Source organism: Trachemys scripta, chromosome 8 (assembly GCF_013100865.1).
Source record: "Trachemys scripta elegans isolate TJP31775 chromosome 8, CAS_Tse_1.0, whole genome shotgun sequence".
NCBI classification, from domain to species: domain Eukaryota; kingdom Metazoa; phylum Chordata; order Testudines; family Emydidae; genus Trachemys; species Trachemys scripta.
Genome location: NC_048305.1, coordinates 70,912,237 through 70,931,132, shown reverse-complemented (window position 1 = coordinate 70,931,132; position 18,896 = coordinate 70,912,237). Strand labels below are relative to the sequence as shown.

General features: G+C 41.6%; 1 protein-coding gene across 3 annotated transcripts in view; it reads right to left on the bottom strand.

Annotated features, from left to right (window-relative positions):
• Nucleotides 1-18,896, bottom strand: part of CDC14A (cell division cycle 14A) — a 137,022-nt gene that overhangs the window by 100,953 nt on the left and 17,173 nt on the right. For all 3 annotated transcript variants that reach the window (XM_034778450.1, XM_034778451.1, XM_034778449.1), the window contains exons 3-4: nucleotides 18,657-18,732; nucleotides 3,247-3,339 (exon numbers count right to left, since the gene is read on the bottom strand). In XM_034778450.1, coding sequence (XP_034634341.1) covers nucleotides 3,247-3,339; nucleotides 18,657-18,732 — 169 coding nt within the window. The remainder of the gene's footprint in view (nucleotides 1-3,246; nucleotides 3,340-18,656; nucleotides 18,733-18,896) is intronic.

The following is an 18,896-nucleotide window of genomic DNA, read 5'->3' as shown; positions in this document are numbered from 1 at the left end:
GAGCCGGCTTTTGTAGGTAACAAATCTGAGGAACTGTCACAGATTGAAGTGTCACTAGAGGTGGTTTTGGAATTAATTGATAAACTTAACATTAACAAGTCACCGGGACCAGATGGCATTCACCCAAGAGTTCTGAAAGAACTCAAATGTGAAGTTGCGGAACTATTAACTAGGGTTTGTAACCTGTCCTTTAAATCGGCTTCTGTACCCAACGACTGGAAGATAGCTAATGTAACACCAATATTTTAAAAGGGCTCGAGAGGTGATCCCGGCAATTACAGACCAGTAAGTCTAACGTCGGTACCAGGCAAATTAGTCAAAACAATCGTAAAGAATAGAATTGTCAGACATATAGAAGAGCATAAATTGTTGGGCAAAAGTCAACATGGTTTCTGTAAAGGGAAATCATGTCTTACTAATCTATTAAAGTTCTTTGAAGGGGTCAACAAACATGTGGACAAGGGGGATCCAGTGCACATAGTGTACTTAGATTTCCAGAAAGCCTTTGACAAGGTCCCTCACCAAAGGCTTTTACGTAAATTAAGTTGTCATGGAATAAAAGGGAAGGTCCTTTCATGGACTGAGAACTGGTTAAAAGACAGAGAACAAAGGGTAGGAATTAATGGTAAATTCTCAGAATGGAGACGGGTAACCAGTGGGGTTCCCCAAGGATCAGTCCTAGGACCAATCCTATTCAACTTATTCATAAATGATCTGGAGAAAGGGGTAAAAAGTAAGGTGGCAAAGTTTGCAGATGATAAACTGCTCAAGATAGTTAAGACCAAAGCAGACTGTGAAGAACTTCAAAAAGATCTCACAAAACTAAATGATTGAGCAACAAAATGGCAAATGAAATTTAATGTGGATAAATGTAAAGTAATGCACATTGGAAAAAATAACCCCAACTATACATACAATATGATGGGGGCTAATTTAGCTACAACAAATCAGGAAAAAGATCTTGGAGTCATTGTGGATAGTTCTCTGAAGACGTCCACGCAGTGTGCAGATGCGGTCAAAAAAGCAAACAGGATGTTAGGAATCATTAAAAAGGTGACAGAGAATAAGAAGGAGAATATATTATCGCCCTTATATAAATCGATGGTATGCCCACATCTTGAATACTGCGAACAGATGTGGTCTCATCTCAAAAAAAGATATACTGGCACTAGAAAAAGGTTCAGAGAAGGGCAACTAAAATGATTAGGGGTTTGGAACGGGTCCCATATGAGGGGAGATTAAAGAGGCTAGGACTTTTCAGCTTGGAAAAGAGGAGACTAAGAGGCGATATGATAGAGGTATATAAAATCATGAGTGATGTGGAGGAAGTGAATAAGGCAGTTATTTACTTATTCCCATAATACAAGAACTAGGGGTCACCAAATGAAATTAATAGGCAGCAGGTTTAAAACAAATAAAAGGAAGTTCTTCTTCACACAGCGCAATCAAGTTGTGGAACTCCTTACCTGAGGAGTTTGTGAAGGCTAGGACTATAACAGCATTTAAAAGAGAACTGGATAAATTCATAGACGTTAAGTCCATTAATGGCTATTAGCCAGGATGGGTAAGGAAGGGTGTCCCTAGCCTCTATTTGTCAGAGGGTGGAGATGGATGGCAGGAGAGAGATCACTTGATCATTACCTGTTAGGTTCACTCCCTCTGGGGCACCTGGCATTGGCCACTGTTGGTAGACAGGACACTGGGCTAGATGGACCTTTGGTCTGACCCAGTACAGCCGTTCTTATGTTCTTATGCTTTGGACCCATATCCTTCTCTGGTACTCAGCTCTGTCTTTGCTTAAGTTTGCAAACCAGTGAAGCTGACACAGCTTTAATTTATAGCATCTATTTCAGAAAACTACCTCTTATCTCTTTTGGAGACTAGTTTGTCCTCAGTTTAGTTGTTTCCCCTCTGGTAGAAATCATAATTATAAGTTTGTTGCTCTCTTGGAATTCTGGATCCAGTCTTGAGGATGGATGCAAGGAGACGTTACTGACCCTGCACAGTAACAGGAGTTCTTTGAGATGTTTCTACCTATGGTGCTTCACTACTTGGGGCATAGGGCCCATGCGTACCTGAAGCTGAGCTGAGCACCTATAGGGACATTACTTGAAGAACACCACATTCTTTCCAACCCACAGATATCTCCAGTGTTTCCAAAGAATTTTTGATAGATTTTTCATGACAACCTTTTCTCAGTGATTTAACATTCAGATACACAAATCCACTTTGGGGTAAAGTTTGGCATTAAAAGATCACAGGATGCTTTTTGATACTCTGTTTTAAAACCAAGCTTTTAAAATTAAAATTAGTATTTGATAAAAAAAAGAGAATGACATGGTAAATTTTACAAGAGTTTGCTGTTATCAGCCACTACCACAACTTACTACAAAAAAACACACACCTCATTCATAAGTCTGATCTTTTTGCTCGCTCACATAGTGTGATCATAATTCTCAATGCGTGACAATTTCCTAGGTCAAAGAATGATTATTTGCGGTTAAGGGAAGCTAAATTGTAAGGGGAAAGGTCCAAATTAAACACTTCTGCAGTAATGGTGGTTAAGGTTTAAATTTTCCATTCTTAAGACTTTCTTCAGAATTCTGAGATAATGCCATTTGATTACCTTTTCTGATTTCCTTCAAGATATACGCTACCTGTATGAGAAATGTATAAGCTTGATATCTACATTAGTTTTCTTGAAGTGGGAAACAAAACAGATACTGCTAGAGAAATAATTCACTTACAAAAGATAAGCAATTGGAGCAAGAAATACCAATTGCTAGAAAATCTATGACTTATCCTCTAAAAGGACTAAGATCTTTCCCCATGTACCTCATGTACTGTATAAGCGGCATATTAACTCAATTTGTACTGCTCAAGGATAATGGAAAAAAGTCAGTGTACTTGTATTTGCATTATACATTAAAATCTGTAATCATATTTGTTATTCAATTAGTTCAGCTATAGCACAAACACTTTTGGAAACCCATCTTAATTACTGATTACATAAACAATTTATCCTAAAGTTAAACTTTAAAAGATCAGAATAGGCTACTACAGAAAAAGCAACTCCATCAAAGTTCTAATTACACCTTGAAGAAACAGTACAAAGAGCTAGATTACAGAAGATTGAATAATGGTCTCACTATTTCACTGAAGTCTATGTTTTGCTGCCATGTAAAACTATGGCTAAAGTGTCTGCTCAGGGAAGAATAGAGGTGTATATAAACAAGTGATACTTACTGCATATGACCCTATTAAAAATGCTGCATTTGCTCGTTTCCGCTGATCAAAACTGGTATAGTGGACTATTTTCTTTCTTGATAGACTGAATGACTGTTTAAAGAGAAAGGAGACAGATGTGTCAGCTACGTTAATTACAGGAAAACACAGGACTTACAAAAAGCCAGAGCTTTAGAAAACATCATTTTCAATTTGAAAAAATAATCAAAAATATTATGAGGTGGGTGAGGCAGTATCTTTCATTGGACCAACTTCTGCTGGTGAGAGGGTCCCTGAGTCCAGCCTCTAGCCCAGAGGTGGGCAAACTACAGCCCACAGGCCACATCCGGCCTGTGGGACCCTCCTGCCCGGCTCCTGGCCTGGGAGGCTCGCCTCTGGCCCCTCCCCTGTTCTCCCTCCCATGCAGCCTCAGCTCGTCCCACCGCTGGCACAATGCTCTGGGCAGTGGGCCTGTGAGCTCCTGGGGCAGCGCCCAGCCTGACCCGGTGCTCTGTGCTGCGCGGTGCATAGCTATAGCACCACCAGCCACCAGTGTTCCAGGCAGCACAGTAAGGCGGCAAGGAGCGGGGGGTTGGCTAGAGGGCAGGGGAGTTGGGGTGGTGGTCAGAGGTTAGGGTGTGGATAGGAGTCGGGGTGATCAGAGGGCGGGGAACAGGTGGTTGAATGGGGGAATGGGTCGGGGGGCAGTCAGGAAGGAGGGGGGTTGGATAGGGCAGTCAGGGGACAGGGAAAAGGGGTGGTTGGATAGGGCAGGGGACAGGGTGGTGGTGGATGGGGCAGGGGTCCAGGGGGGGCATCAGGGGGTGAGAAGCGGGGGGGGGCGGCCACATCCCCCTCCCCTAACCGGCCCTCCATACAATTTCCAAAACCCAATGTGGCCCTCAGGACAAAAAGAGTTTGCCCACCTCTACTCTAGCCTGAGCCTGAATGTCTGCACCACAACTAAACAGCCCACTGGGCTCGGGCTGAGTCAGTTGGCATGGGCCAGCCATGCATATTAACTACAGTGTAGACATACCCTTAGTATTAGGCCTAATCTTATTTCCCTCATTGATTTTACTAATCCTTCTATAATAATTATAATAATTAATGGAGATATCCCATCTCCTAGAACTGGAAGGGACCTTGAAAGGTCATCGAGTCCAGCCCCTGCCTTCACTAGCAGGACCAAGTACTGATTTTGCCCCAGATCCCCAAGTGGCCCCTCAATGATTGAGCTCACAACCCTGGGTTTAGCAGGCCAATGCTCAAACCACTGAGCTATCCCTCCCCACAAAACCATCTGAAAAGAAACAGTTAAATAATTGCACAGATAAGGAGATACAAGTGATAGTGAATAAGTGTTTAAAAACAGCAATATTTAGTTCAAAGGATTCTCTTTAGAATGAAATAAAGGAAGACCAAGGATTATAAAATCTCAGCAAGAATGGAAATCTCAGAAATCCATAACTGACTTAAAACCAGAACAGTTAGTTAAAGCACATGTGAACCACAGTGATGCAGTGATATTTAGTTCACTCAGTGAATAAGTGTTGAATCACTGAATTTATAATATTGATATTTTGTAATTCCATAATTCCACTAAATTATGTAAGCTTCAGATCACAATGAACTTTTGAACAGATAAGCATGGATTTTTACACTAATTCTGCAAATGTTTTAAGCAGTATTCGTGGAGACTGGGTTTAGAGGGAGCAAGTTTCTTGACAGAAACCTCCCTCAGATTCAGCACTGAAAGGTTTTGAGGAGTACTGCACACTACTACAGATTTTTGCAGCATTGTCAATTAACAATTTAATTTGTGCTAGCCATACTGACTTTTAATGCATACTGAACATAAAATTTAAGATACAGAATTTTCTACAAGGGTTCATATGAAAGCCTTAAATACAAAAAAGAATTTCTCTAAAAGAAACCAAAAATAGCCAGCAAATTTAAGAGAAACTTATTGTAATACTTTCATCAGTTTCTTTACTCCTATCCTCCATAGGAATAGCCCCTCAAGCAGTGGATCTGTCTGTATGTTATGATAAGCTGGTCTTATTCACCATTGCTTCCACAGGAGGATAAACAGTGTGATTTAAATTAATGTGACTGGAGAACATCTAAATGGGACTATAATCCCCCAGAGTGGGGGAGGGGTATCCTCACAGATTACAACAGGTCATGTTTGGAGACAGACAAGCATGACTTGCTTTATATTTATTTATACGTGCACGCCCCCCATCTTCTATGGCATTCAACGGATATTAAAATCTGACAAGTCACATCAATAGCTCAAGAATATAGGAATAAGCTTTTTCTTTATCACATTGGCATCCAGCATTCTGTGATTTTTACCAAGTCTATTATGGTCTAAATCAGAAAAAATTACAGTAATAGTGCCACATAAACAACAGTTGTAGTTTATTGTCTATATCTCTTATTTTAAATAGTTCATAGCAACATAATTTACAGTTATTTTGAAATACAATTCTTTCTATAGCCAAGAATACTTTGGAATTTGATTTAAAAATCATTTTAAAAATTGTTGAGTAGTCATTTAAAAACCTCCTCTACTTAAAAAAAAAAATAAAAAAAAGATTGCTGTTTTAACAGGGTGATAGTAGACTGCAGTAATATACTACTACTGATGGCATTATTATTGTACCGAGAGAGAGGGGGGGGCAGGGGTACACACCCTTAAATTTTCAGAAGCATCTCTGACATTTAAGATAAACTATTGGAATATAGAATTTTCATTGCTTCTATGCCATTTGGAAGAAAAAAAAATGAAGTGAGAGCTACACTTCAATCTCTATGGACCCAGATTTCTATATTGTACATTTAAATCAATTTTTGACAGTTCTTAAAGTTTTAAATAAGAGATTGAAAACTGGTCTTGAATAACTGACATGAAAACTCATTTACAATACAGCAAATGCTGAGAGATTTACAAAATAAGCAGATTGCAAATTCCAGTAGATTCAGAAATGTGGAACACTACTACCATGCCATATCACTACTTAGCTATGTAAAAATCCCATTCATTTAGGAACAATGACACCCAGTACTGGCTGAAATGACATTGTTGCAAGAGTACTACACTGTATCTGCACTTAACATTTACACAATTGAAACTTCTATGTTCAGATCAAGTCCAGTTTCACCACTATTGCTAAAGTTATACAGACTAGAATTAAATGCAGTAGATTATATTTAACATATTAAGCTACTAGACCTCCAGTTCTGCAAGCTGATCCGTGTGGGCAGAAATTTAAAACGCATGTGGAGCCCTCTGAGATCTGTGGATTTTCGTAGAGGTCCACTGCTTAGATCAGCTTACAGGGCCAGGCCTTTAGTTATGCTAAAACACTTAGAAATAATTTATAGTATTTGCCAAAAGAATACCTACAATTTTAAAGTTTACACATGTAAGGGGAAAAAAAAAAAAAGTGTTCAGATTACTTTCAGCTAGTTTTTAAAATCTATATAGTGCCACATACCAGCTGTTTTTAAATATGTAAAGAAAGATTTAATATGTACAATACAAAGAATTAAGACTGCTCTTCCTTTGGTTTCCTAGGATACCATAGTTTGGATGTTACAGTAGTAAAACTCATGAAGATCTATATTAAAAAAAAAAAAAAAAATCAGTTAACTTGCCTTGTAGCATTTGAAGAATGTGGACTAAAAGTGCTTCTTTATTCAAAATTATAATAATGAAAAGTTACTTATTTTAGTAATTTAACTAGAGCTTTTACTATACACAAACCATCAGGCTTATTCAACAAAGAAAAGTTTCTCAATTAGTAAGGATGCAAAAGTCCACTTAACAACATGACAATAGTGCTATACATTTCATGGTCAACTCTGGAATATGCTCAGACTACTCTGAAATTAAAACAATCTCTAACAGGAAGTCCTTTTGTAATATAAAAACACATGAAAAGCAACATGCTAGTTCTAGTTTTAAGTAAAGAAAATCCAACCCATTAATTTACACAACAGAATCCCAAACAAGTTCATACTGTTCAATTATTTAGAGAGATTAGAGACAAACCATAAGCGTTACAAAAGAAAGTGCCAGAAGTTTTAGAAATTCTCACTTATGCTGTAGCTAGATTAGCAATTTTATTAGGATGGTCACTGGATGATGTCACAATATATTACGCAATCAATATGGCATAGCCCTTGCATTGTTCACCATGAAGATACTGTTTTGCATTTAACAGAAAATTAGATTACCACAAGTAAGAACTGCAAGTTCAGATAAATCTAAGCAAAGTTTGCAAACTGTCTCATTTATCATAGTTTAAAATATGAAGCCCTAAAGTTCTGTGCCATGCTAAAAATAAAATTTGCAAGTACTTTTTGTTATAGCAATTTTATGAAATCAGATTTATTTGGCAGAACAAACAGTAGTATATAGCACAGCATGGTTACTTTATTTGTTCTTCACCTGTTTGAAAAAGAGTGCACCCTTGAGCTTCCCTGAACAATCAAGCTCCACAATATTGTAATGTTAAAGTGGGTTAAGCATTTCACTACAGCTTAATTTCAAAGAGCAAACAGGATATTATGATCAAGCATTCTTGTCTTGCTGTTGATTACTCAGAACAGCATATCATCTCCATAGCAATCAGTGATCAAAACACAAGAAATGAAACAAGGTCAACAGGCTCTCTTATCAAGCATAACCTCTCAGTGCTTTACCTAGAGTTTTGCGGGGGGGGGGGGGGTGGGGAGAAAAGTTATCCTTGAATAAGTTCTGACTTTATAAAAAAACAGTTCACTTTTTTTTTTTTTAAATCAACCACCAGACTATTACAACTGTTTGTGTTTTAAAAATGTTAATCTACTTTTGACACTCGCCAAGCCACACCTTAAAAAAAAGCAGCGACTTTTCTCCCCACCATGTTTAAAGACAAACATCTGCCCTGCCCCCGCACAAGTTGTGGGGGAATGGAGATTTTCCCTGGTTATGCTGTATGCGAGTCCTACTGTTGAGCCTATGTGAGTTTTACGTTTTGCATAAATAATGTGTGCCTCAGTTTCCGTGTGCTGCACCAATACCTCGGTGGTGATAATAGGGGTGTGTGACTTTGGCTGAGACCTCTGGGGCAGGTGAGGCTGCTCCAGCTGTCTGCATGTATGCTATGACAGGTGCCCTTTGTAACCTGTGACCCAGGGAGGGATGCAACCAGGTGATTCTTTGCCAGGGAGCAAAGAGTGGAGGAGGAGCAACATGGGTGTCGGACATCAGGTTGCTGGAAACTGGGCTGTCTGCTTGTGGGGACTGGAAGAGAGGGATTCCAGGGCTTCTGGCCCAGGACTCCCCAAGATAGACATGGCTGAAAGTCACTGATTTCTGTCCTACGCTGTATTCCTGTCAGCTAATAAACCTTCTGTTTTACTAGGGTTACCATACGTCCGGCTTTTCCCGGACATGTCCGGCTTTTCAGCAATCAAACCCCCATCCGGGGGGGAATTGCCAAAAAGCCAAACATGTCCGGGAAAATGCCGGCCGGGCACTTCCTCTCCTGCGGCGCCTCTGCTACGCTCCTCCCCTCTCAGACTTTCAGAGCCGAGCTGCCCGAGCCAGCGCTACCAGCTTCGGGCAGCCCCCCCTGCCTCTGGACCCCGAGCCGCCGGCCAGGCACTTCTCCTACCTGGCTCCAGCTGCTCTGCTCTGGTGGCTCAGGGTCCAGAGGCAGGGGGGGGTGGCCCGAAGCCAGTAGCGCTGGCTCGGGCAGCTCGGCTCTTAAGGGCAGTTAGGAGCAGGGGTCCCAGGAGGTGCAGTCAGGGGACAGGGAGCAGAGGGGTTTAGATGGGTCAGGAGTTCTGGCAGGGGCTGTCAGGAGGTGGGGGTGTGGATAAGGGTCGGGGCAGTCAGGGGACAGGTAGAGGGTAGGGTCCTAGGGGGCCAGTTAGGATGTGGGGAAGGTCTCAGGAGGGGGCAGTCAGGGGACAAGGAGCAGGAAGGCTTAGGTAGGGGGTGGAGTCCTGGGGGGCAATTAGGGGCAGGGGTCCCAGGAGGGGGCAATCACGGGGACAAGGAGTGGGGGGGAGGGTTGGGGGTTCTGAGGGGGTGGGAAGTGGGAGAGAGTGGAAGGGGCAGGGGCGGGGATAGGGCAGGACAGAGGCAGGGCTAGAGCGGGGCTCCTCCCGTCCTCTTTTTTGATTGTTGAAATATGGTAACCCTAGTTTTACTGGTTGGCTGAGAGCCACAGCTGACTGCAGAGTTGGAGTGCAGGGCCCTCTGGCTTCCCCACGAGCCCCGCCCGGGCGGACTCGCTGCAGGAAGCACATGGGGAGGAAAGGGAGGCTGAATGCTCCAAGGTCAGACCCAGGAAGGTCAAAGCTGTGTAATCTTCTTGCCCTGGTGACAGTATGCTCAGAGGAAGGAGGCATGCTACCCCAGAGTCCTGACTGGCTCTGGAACTACTCCATATGAAGCACTGGCCCGGTGACTTCATGACACAAATACACTCACAAACACAGCTGAAGTACAACTTCTCAGAAGCCATTTAACTTATTTAAAGTACATCTTGGTTATAAACAGACATGCTGCCAAGTATTGTCCATTATACTAAATATATATGACTGTATATCAAGGAATTAAAAAAACCCAATAAGGAAATATTAAGTGGAAACCAATATTTGATGGGCTGTAGCTGTCACTTAGTAATTTTCTAAGCATATTTAATTTGTATTTCTGTTAGGGGAACTTTGTGTGTGTTTTCTGAAAGGAGTTTTATCAAATGTTGATTTTTTTGCAGTAGTTCCCAACTGACATTTCCATAATCTGCCTCCACTTCCAGATTGGATATAAGGACTGAGGCTTTGTTCCTATTATACACAGAGCTGGACTCTCAATACCACCAGGAACTTGACGAGAGATTCTCAACCTAGAGACTCAGTGTGAACAAGAGTGTCTCCATGTTTCTGCTCCCAAAGGCAGCTACCCGCATGAGAGGGAGGTATTACAGATCTCCACTCCCCAAAGATTCTGCCAGTTTCAGGCAGAAAGAAACCACGGTAATTTGGAGAAGAGATAGCACATCACAGTGAGGCTTCAGGCTACAGCTGTTTAAGGTTGCGAGTTTGTCATGGAGGTCACGGATTCCATGATTTTCCGTGACCTTTGCATTGGCTGGTGCGCTTGGCTCAGGGGCAGCTCAGACAGCCCCTGTGCCAGGTGCACTGGCTGCTGCTGGGGCAGTCTTGGGCCACCGCGCCCCCCAGCACCAGAAAAGTTTGGGAGTGGGGGGGGGGGGGAAGGAGGTTGGGACACAGGACAGGATGAAGCAGGCTCTGGGCAGTGCTTATCTGGGTGGCTTCCCAGAAGCTGTGACGTCCCCCTCATCCAGCCAATGGGAGCTGCAGTGGCAGTGCCCTGGGCAGAGACAGCGTGCAGAGCTGCCTGGCCACACCTCTGCCTAGCAGCTGAGCAAGGGGGACATCTCAGCTTCTGGGGAGCCTCCCAGGTAAGTGCCACCTAGAGCCCACCTCATCTCATCCCCCAGCCCCTACCCCCTCCCACACCCAAACACTGCTGCTGCTGGGGGGAGGGAGAGGTGGAGCCAGGTAGGGAGCCTGCCGGCCCCACCAATCGCCCCTCCCCCCCCAGCAGGGGTCCCAAGCTGTGCACTGCAGCCCATGCCCCCCCAGCACCAGCGAGGGTCCCAGGCCAGGCACCACTGCCTGCACCCCTTCTCCCCCAGCACCCAGGCTGCCCTCCCCACCCAGCACCCACAAGGCCCCCTGGGCAGTCCCCCAATCCCAGTTTTAGTCACGGATATTTTTAGTAAAAGTCATGGACAGGTCATGGGCCATGAATTTTCGTTTACTGCCTGTGACCCGTCCGTGACTTCTACTAAAAATGCTACGTTTTAGTCATGGGTCTTACAGATCATCCACTGCTAGAGGACTGCCCAGAGAATAGTTATTCTTTCCACCAGAGCAGCTCCTAGCCTGCTGCCAGAAGCTGCCTTCTTCTCTTGGAACCAGCAGTTCTCTCAAACGTGTTCACCTGCTTCTTCTTTCAAGCCATTACAGCAGCAAGTTATTCAGCATAACAAATGTCTCCTGTTTTGATAAACTATTCTACTTTACAGTTTACCTCTACTACATTTATTGTCCCTTTTAGGAGATATAAACACAACCTGAACATTTTTACCTCCTATTCTTCACCCTTTCCGTTTCACTGGAGACTTGAGGTGAGGCTCCTAGAAGGAGACTAGGGCAGTGAGGTAGCCAGAGCCTGAAGCTCATAGCATTGCTAAAGACAGCTGGTCGAGGCAGCCTCCTTTGCCATATCTGAGTGGGGAAGAGATGACAAGAGGGGCAAGAAACAGAATGCTGAGCAGGATGCACCACAGCTGCATGCACTGCAGGCAGTGATCACATATGGGAAACCAATTGGGCTCTTACAACTATCCTCTAAAATCAAGTTGGCTAGTGTGCTAAAGATTAGTGCCCTTTACATCATGTTGTACTGGAAGATGTGAACAGACTGATTCTAACCTCTGATAAAATAAAACTCCACACTGTACCTTCTTTATTTCACCCACTTGACATACCCTACCGCACTAGCTCCTTACCCTCTTCTCTTCCAGAGCACATGTAATAAACAAGAAAGCCATGAAGTGTCTCTTCTTATGTACATTACACCTCTGTTAGGGTTTTTATACTGGTAACCATCACCATGTAAAAAGATTGGGAATGGTGAGATCCCCAATGGAGTCTCTGGAGCTTTTCCATTTGAGGCAAAAATTTTGCTTGGAGTAGGATTTATTTAAACCCATATAAACCAATATATTTTGTTGGAGATACTTGTTCACTTTCAACAACCCATTACAGTCTTGTCTGTTACACACAATGCCTAAAGTAGAGTGCAATGGTAAAAAACAGTTGTCTGGGGCTTTTTGCACAACAGAAGAATATTTGAGTAAGAGACTACTAGCTCAAGTAGATAACACCTCTGGCATTTTCCCTTAACAGAAAGCTAAAACAAATTTAAGAAGCTGAAGGCTTTCCATTTCTCTTTGGGGCATTTTTGAGCAGGTAGGGGGTAATCAAATTTTCCATACTCCAGTTTGTCCAGTTAAATATTTGTATCCCCACACTTCCTTCATAAGAAGAGATTAGGGTGACTAGACAGCAGATGTGAAAAATCGGGACGGGGGTAGGGGGTAATAGGAGCCTATATAAGAAAAACATTCAAAAATCGGGACTGTCCCTATAAAATCGGGACATCTGGTCACCCTAGAAGAGATAGCTGTAGAGTACATAGCCCTTTTTAAACAAAGTACTTAAAAACAGAAGGCTCACAACAACAAATAGCCAATATATTAGCTACTTATTTGTTACTCACATAAGGAAGTCACTACTAAGGACTAGTTCACACACTAATCTAAGTCATCACAGCTGCTTGCTATAGATCAAAACCTAATCTCTAACAAGGACATTTGGATTTGACTTTTAGACCTTGTCTTGACAGGTAAAAAGGGTGCATTTTTCAATTGTTAGCTCCACTGAATTAAATAAGGAAAATCATTTATTCATATCTGAATATTGGTGACACCACAGCAGATTATTCAGAAGCTCTCTCATTCCATTGCCAGCTCTGAGCCCTCAGCAGCTAAACTCCCAGTGATCTGCCGCAGATACTTTCTATTAATCTCCTTGCTGATCGTCCCCTGCTACGATGACCCATGACCACTCCGACCATGACTACTTTCTCAGGGTTACTTCCATCTCAGTGCCTGATGTGACCAAAGTACGTAGGCTTGTGCCTGCTGACTTCTGACAGCAGATTCTGCTTCTGTCCAATAATATTTCTAACAAGTATGTGTCTTCTTTTCCATCCAGGAGATATGGAACAGTCTTTGCCAGCACCACACCTGAAAGGCTTCTATTTTCTTCTTGTCAGTAGCATTAACTTCCCATGATTCAAATCCATAAGTCACTATGGAAAAAATTATGCTTTCACTAGTCAAATCTTCATACATTTTAAGATGCCATGGTTTTTCCAAAGTCCATAAAGGAGGCCATGGCTGACTGAGCCATTCTTAGTCTTCTTCAGAACCGCCTCCTTGGTTGGATATTTATGATCCTAGATGACTTGACCATGAATCTTGATCCCTGTTTGCAACTTATTTTATTAATTGTGTAAATATGCATGCATTTAGTTTTCACTCATTCAGGAAGGGTTTATATCCCTCACTGTTTTGACAGACTCCACAATTAATTGTATTAGATCAGTGGTTTCAAATGGAGATATCCCATCTCCTAGAACTGGAAGGGACCTTGAAAGGTCATCAAGTCCAGCCCCCTGCCTTCACTAGCAGGACCAAGTACTGATTTTGCCCCAGATTCTCAAGTGGCCCCCTCAAGGATTGAACTCACAACCCTGGGTTTAGCAGGCCAATGCTCAAACCACTGAGCTATCCCTCCTCTGTAGCAGAGTATTTCGTCAGTATATCTAAAGTAGGTTAAGTAGTGTCCATTAATGGAAATCCAAATTCCATCCACTTTGTCAAAAATTCTGTGTACAAGCCCTGAAAAGTTATTGTGAGACATGTTGAAGAGGTTTGGGAAAAGTATATACAAAATGTGCATGTGTGTGGCGCACCCTGCCCAGTGGAAAAAAAACCACTCGCTTGTCACCTGCTGCTATTCACACTGTAGTCTGTCAATGTTAGACTTGCAATGAGTTCAGTGAAATGCTTTGGAACCCCCATCTCTGCAGTATCCTCCAAAGGTGATCATGTCAGACAGTACTGAATGTTTTAGAGTAGTCAATGAAATACACAGTCAATGGATGATTATACTCCCTGCATTTTTCAATGAGGTGACAGAGGTGTGTGGTCTGATAATTTTTGCCTTGACCCTCTCTGAGCTTAGCGCAATTGAAAAGCCGCATCAAGATGCAGGTTAACATGTCTGAAAGCTAAAAACACAGACAGCTAACATGGCTTCAGATGTATTAGCCTGTGTCTTGATCAGGCTTTCAGTCTGCTATGCTAACTCAATTGAGTTAACATGATTTAAAAAACACACACGCTTTTTGCCAATTAAGAGGGAAGACTTAAAGGGAGCTCCACTAAATAATCCTTATTTTATTTATGCAAATTCTAAGAGCCAAGGATTGCCTCCCCGATTCCTCTAAGATTTAAGGTACACCTCTACCCCGATATAACACGAATTCGGATAGAACATGGTAGAGCAGTGCTCCGGGGGGCGGGGCTGCGTGCTCCGGCGGATCAAAGCAAGTTCGATATAGTGCGGTTTCACCTATAACACGGTAAGATTTTTTGGCTCCCAAGGACAGCGTTATATCGGGGTAAAGGTGTATTTTGAGGACCATTATAATAGACTGCTTTCTCCTTTCTAGAATTACTGTCACGAATAGTTAGACAAGGTGAGGGAAATAGATATAACAAGTTTAAGATTGTGTTAATGTCTGAATTCCAAAAGAGAATTTAATAGAGTACATTTAACATATAACAAAGGGGATTATTTAAAAAACAACCACCACCACCACCACACAAACACACCACAAGCAGATAACTTAGAGTCCACATACTGTATACAAAAGGAACAGTTTTAAAAAAAGAAGTGTCACATGTCCTTACCTAGCAATAGAAAAACTAACTTCAAGTTCAGTTCTTTCCCCCGAAGATAAATCATATAACCCTTATGTAAACTAACTACAGCATCTTTAAAGAAAAATGTTGATCAACCAACCGAATGCCTAGACCTGCAATTTATGTAATAGATTACCTTACAGTTCAAACATTTAACACCCCCCTTCAAGGTCCTCACTTTCAGGCTCTACTACTGCAAAATATTCCCCTTTGACTTCCCTCTTCAGCATGTATAAAATGCTGTGATTAAAAAAAAACCTTCCTAGCCTATCATTTTAACCATGCTCTCCCCCATATGAATCTCTCCACTGGCTTCCCCCTCTGCCACCATATCAAATTCAAGCTTCCTGTCACAGTTGTCAATGCCCTACATAAACACTCCATCCCTATTTATCTGCTATTGTCTTGCTTTGAATCAGCCCTCCACTTCTAGGATGGCAGATCCAGCCACCTATTTAATCAACTGCTTAATTCCATACTGCCTTCTGTCATGAAATGTCCTTCCTGATTTTTAATTAAAAGACCCCTCACCCACACCACATTTAAGTCCCTTCCTAAGACACATTTCTGTTGTATTGCATATGGAAAAGACTCATTGACTTATACCAACAGGAGAATTAATGCTTCAACTTTATTTTGCCAGTACCTGATCCAGGGCCATCTTGGGCACTCAGCTAATATATTGTATCCCTTCCCTTTAATCATGGCCGCCCAGGGGCAGGGAGGGGGGGGCAAGTGGGGCAATTTACCCCAGGCCCCACAGGGGCCCCCATGAGAATATAGTATTCTATAGTATTGCAACTTTTTTTTTTTTAATGGAAGGGGCCCCCAAAATTGCTTTGCCCCAGACCCCCTGAATCCCCTGGGCAGCCCTGCCTTTAATCTGTTTGTTTTTGACCAAGTACTCCACAAGACCAGGGCTGGGCCTTGTTTTTGTTTGAAAGATTCCGAGCACAATAGGGGCACTAACAAGAAATATTATGTTTAATATTAGACATATTATTAACAATACTGGCACAGGAAATTCCCAATTATGCAGTCCAACATTTAACTTCGACACACAGGACATAAATTCAAAAACCTGAAACTAATGATTGTTTTATACACATATTATAAGTAGGGTTTGTGGTAGGACTGGTTGGAATTTTCCCAACTAAAGAGGTTTTCAATCAGAAAATGCTGTTTCATTCAAACCAGAATTGTTCCTGAAAACCCCAGGCTGCCAGAGTTTGTGGCTCCAGGGCAGCCCTGCTATGCAGACTGCCTTGGAATTGGGAACCCAAGGGTTTCCAGGGTCATGGCTCCACAGGAAGGAGCTCAGAAACCCGGTGCACCAGGGCTAGAGCTAGGGTTCTCAGACTCCGTGCAGTGGAGCTGAGAAGTCCTTTGTTGGGCTTCCAGGGTCTGTGACAGAGGTTCTGAGGAAAAAGTGGTATGCAGTGGTGTAATTACAGACTGTATCAAGATGTACATGCACAAGGAGGGGCCAAATTTAGGTTGCATAGTTAGGAAACTGTAAATTTGGAATTTAACTTCTGAGTGCTTGACTTATCAACTTTAATAATGTTCCTTTAACCTTTGTTTGTACTAATGTATTACAAAAACATAATAAATGGCCATTTTCACTAGAGGTTATTTTGCAAAGGGGTTATGAATAAGATATATTAACAAAAGTGTCTTGCAGAAGTTTGTTTCAATCAAGTACTTCTTTGAAACTTTATGCCAGGTATTTAAATTTTTCTACTAAGTCATGTTCCTATAAATTAGCTCTCCTATGAGGTTCTGTGACAGTTCACTCCCTAAGGATTGTACAAGAGTAGATCTCCGTCTGAACACCACGAAGTGTGGGACATTGTATTACCCGTAGAACATTTAAGGTCACTCGGAGGATGACCCAGCACATGCTGTTAGTTTTAAGAACAATTTTAATGCAGATTTGACAAAACTCAAAGGTGGTACCAATGTGAGTAAGGTCACTGAGAATTCAGAGTACCAGAATTATTTTTGTAGTAGTATCTTGTTCTAGAAGGAAAATTTTAATAGTTAAATGTTCAGCTAATGAAACAAAGTAATCTAACTCCACACATTTACTTAGGGGATAGTAATGTATTTCATGTTGCAGTAATATGTTCTATTATTCTATTAGCTTTAAATCACTTTTTCACCATATTACATAGTCAGTGAAGAATTTGAAGGGAACAGTACAAGTTTATTAAACTTTATAAACATTAATTTGAGAATATTTCTGTACTTGGAAAAATGTTTTCTTGAAGTTAAAATTAGAACTGGTCAAAACTTGGAAAGTTCCAGTGGATGGGAAATTTTCCTATTTCAAACTTTGCTATGAACCTAAAATTCTGTAAAATTTTAGTTTTGGAAGCACTGATACATGGCATTTCCAAAACAAAACATAGGCCCTGGGATCCAGCAGCTGCTGGCTGAAATGGACATATTCTTGTCAGTTTCATATTGTCCATCTCTGAAAAACAGCAGTGAAAATTAACAGGAAGGTCTGTATCAGAGCTGTGGCTCTCTAGAAAGCCAAGCTAGGATTTCCAGAGCTTTGAGGACCCCATCTTAGCAAAAGGGAGCCTGCAAACTCCAGGGTCCCCACTGGAGTCTGCGTGGCAGGGATGCCCCACTGCTGCAGACCCTGGAAACCTCAACAACTTGCCAGGAAGTCAGGCAAGTTTCCTCATCAGAAGTTGGTTAACCCTGATATGTATCTGAACATTTTTGTTTAGACTAGTTAACATTTTCTGACAAAAGCCTGTTTTTGTCAGAAGATTCTCAACAAAGTTTAGTTATGATATTTACTTTTCATATAAGGCAACCCAATTTGTTGGCTTTCTGCACCTGGTGCAAATCCTACCTTTGTTTTCCTTGGGCATCTGGGGACAGGCTGGACTGAAGACTACATGACTATTATTACTGTTCTTAGAGGAGGTCAATACAGTCACATTTTATATGCATTAATTCTGAATTGTATATTTTTATGTACTGCCTAGGATTCAGGACAGGCACTTTACAATTTAAATAAAAGTCATCACGGCATCCAAAGAAAACAGATAGATCCATGAGTCTTATGTAAGTTAATTCAAAGTCAAGGACCAAACTTAGAAAGCCCTGATGCAGGGGCAGAAGAAAAAAAACAGGTACATGGATGTGTGGTTAGGAACAGCAACTGTGCCACCACATCAGAAAAAAGTGTTTTTGTATATGAATTTAACTGAACTTTTCTGTATTACTGTTACATTAATAAAGATGCATTGTTTCTAAAGAAACAATCTAAAGAAGTCCTAATTCTTCCATTGAAAAATATTCATTTAAATATGCATTTTCATCCTTCTTTTGTCATAGCATGGTAAGAATGTATCATGATCTTTCAGTCTAATATTATTTGTTCTAACATACCTATAGATTACAGGCAGATATACTGGCAATGAACTCAAGACATCAACACAACTCAAAAGGATTCTGGCTTTCATTCCTTTGCTTACTATTCCACTAACTTCCTTTGGCTTATATTACATTTCACCTTGACAAGAAAGAGGTGTACATGTCCTTTGTGGTTCAATTGCTGAACAAAAAGACTCAATTTTCAGTTCTTCATGGGGAGTACATTCATGGCAAGACAGCACAACTTCTGTGTCCAAAGCTCAAGGTTAACCATGTAAATGACACTTGTACAGCAATGCTATGTACTGCAATTTGTTAAAAACAATACAGTTTGAATATTTGGCACAGAAATCTAAATATAAAGGGTTAAAACTTTACCTTTAGCTTCTTATTTAGTTTGCAGCAGTATCTGTATAACATCGCCAAGTTTAAAGGTCCAAAATCTGCATAGAAACTGTGGAGTGAGGAAAGATGAAAAAATATATTTAGAGAAGAACTAAACTATTTCAATGAACATCTGCTTCCAGCTCTTTTAACTGCAAGCCAGTTAGTAATTTTGCTATGTTCCACTTGGGATCCAGTGTAATCATGGCAAAAAAGTTTTCAGTGCTGTTGTAG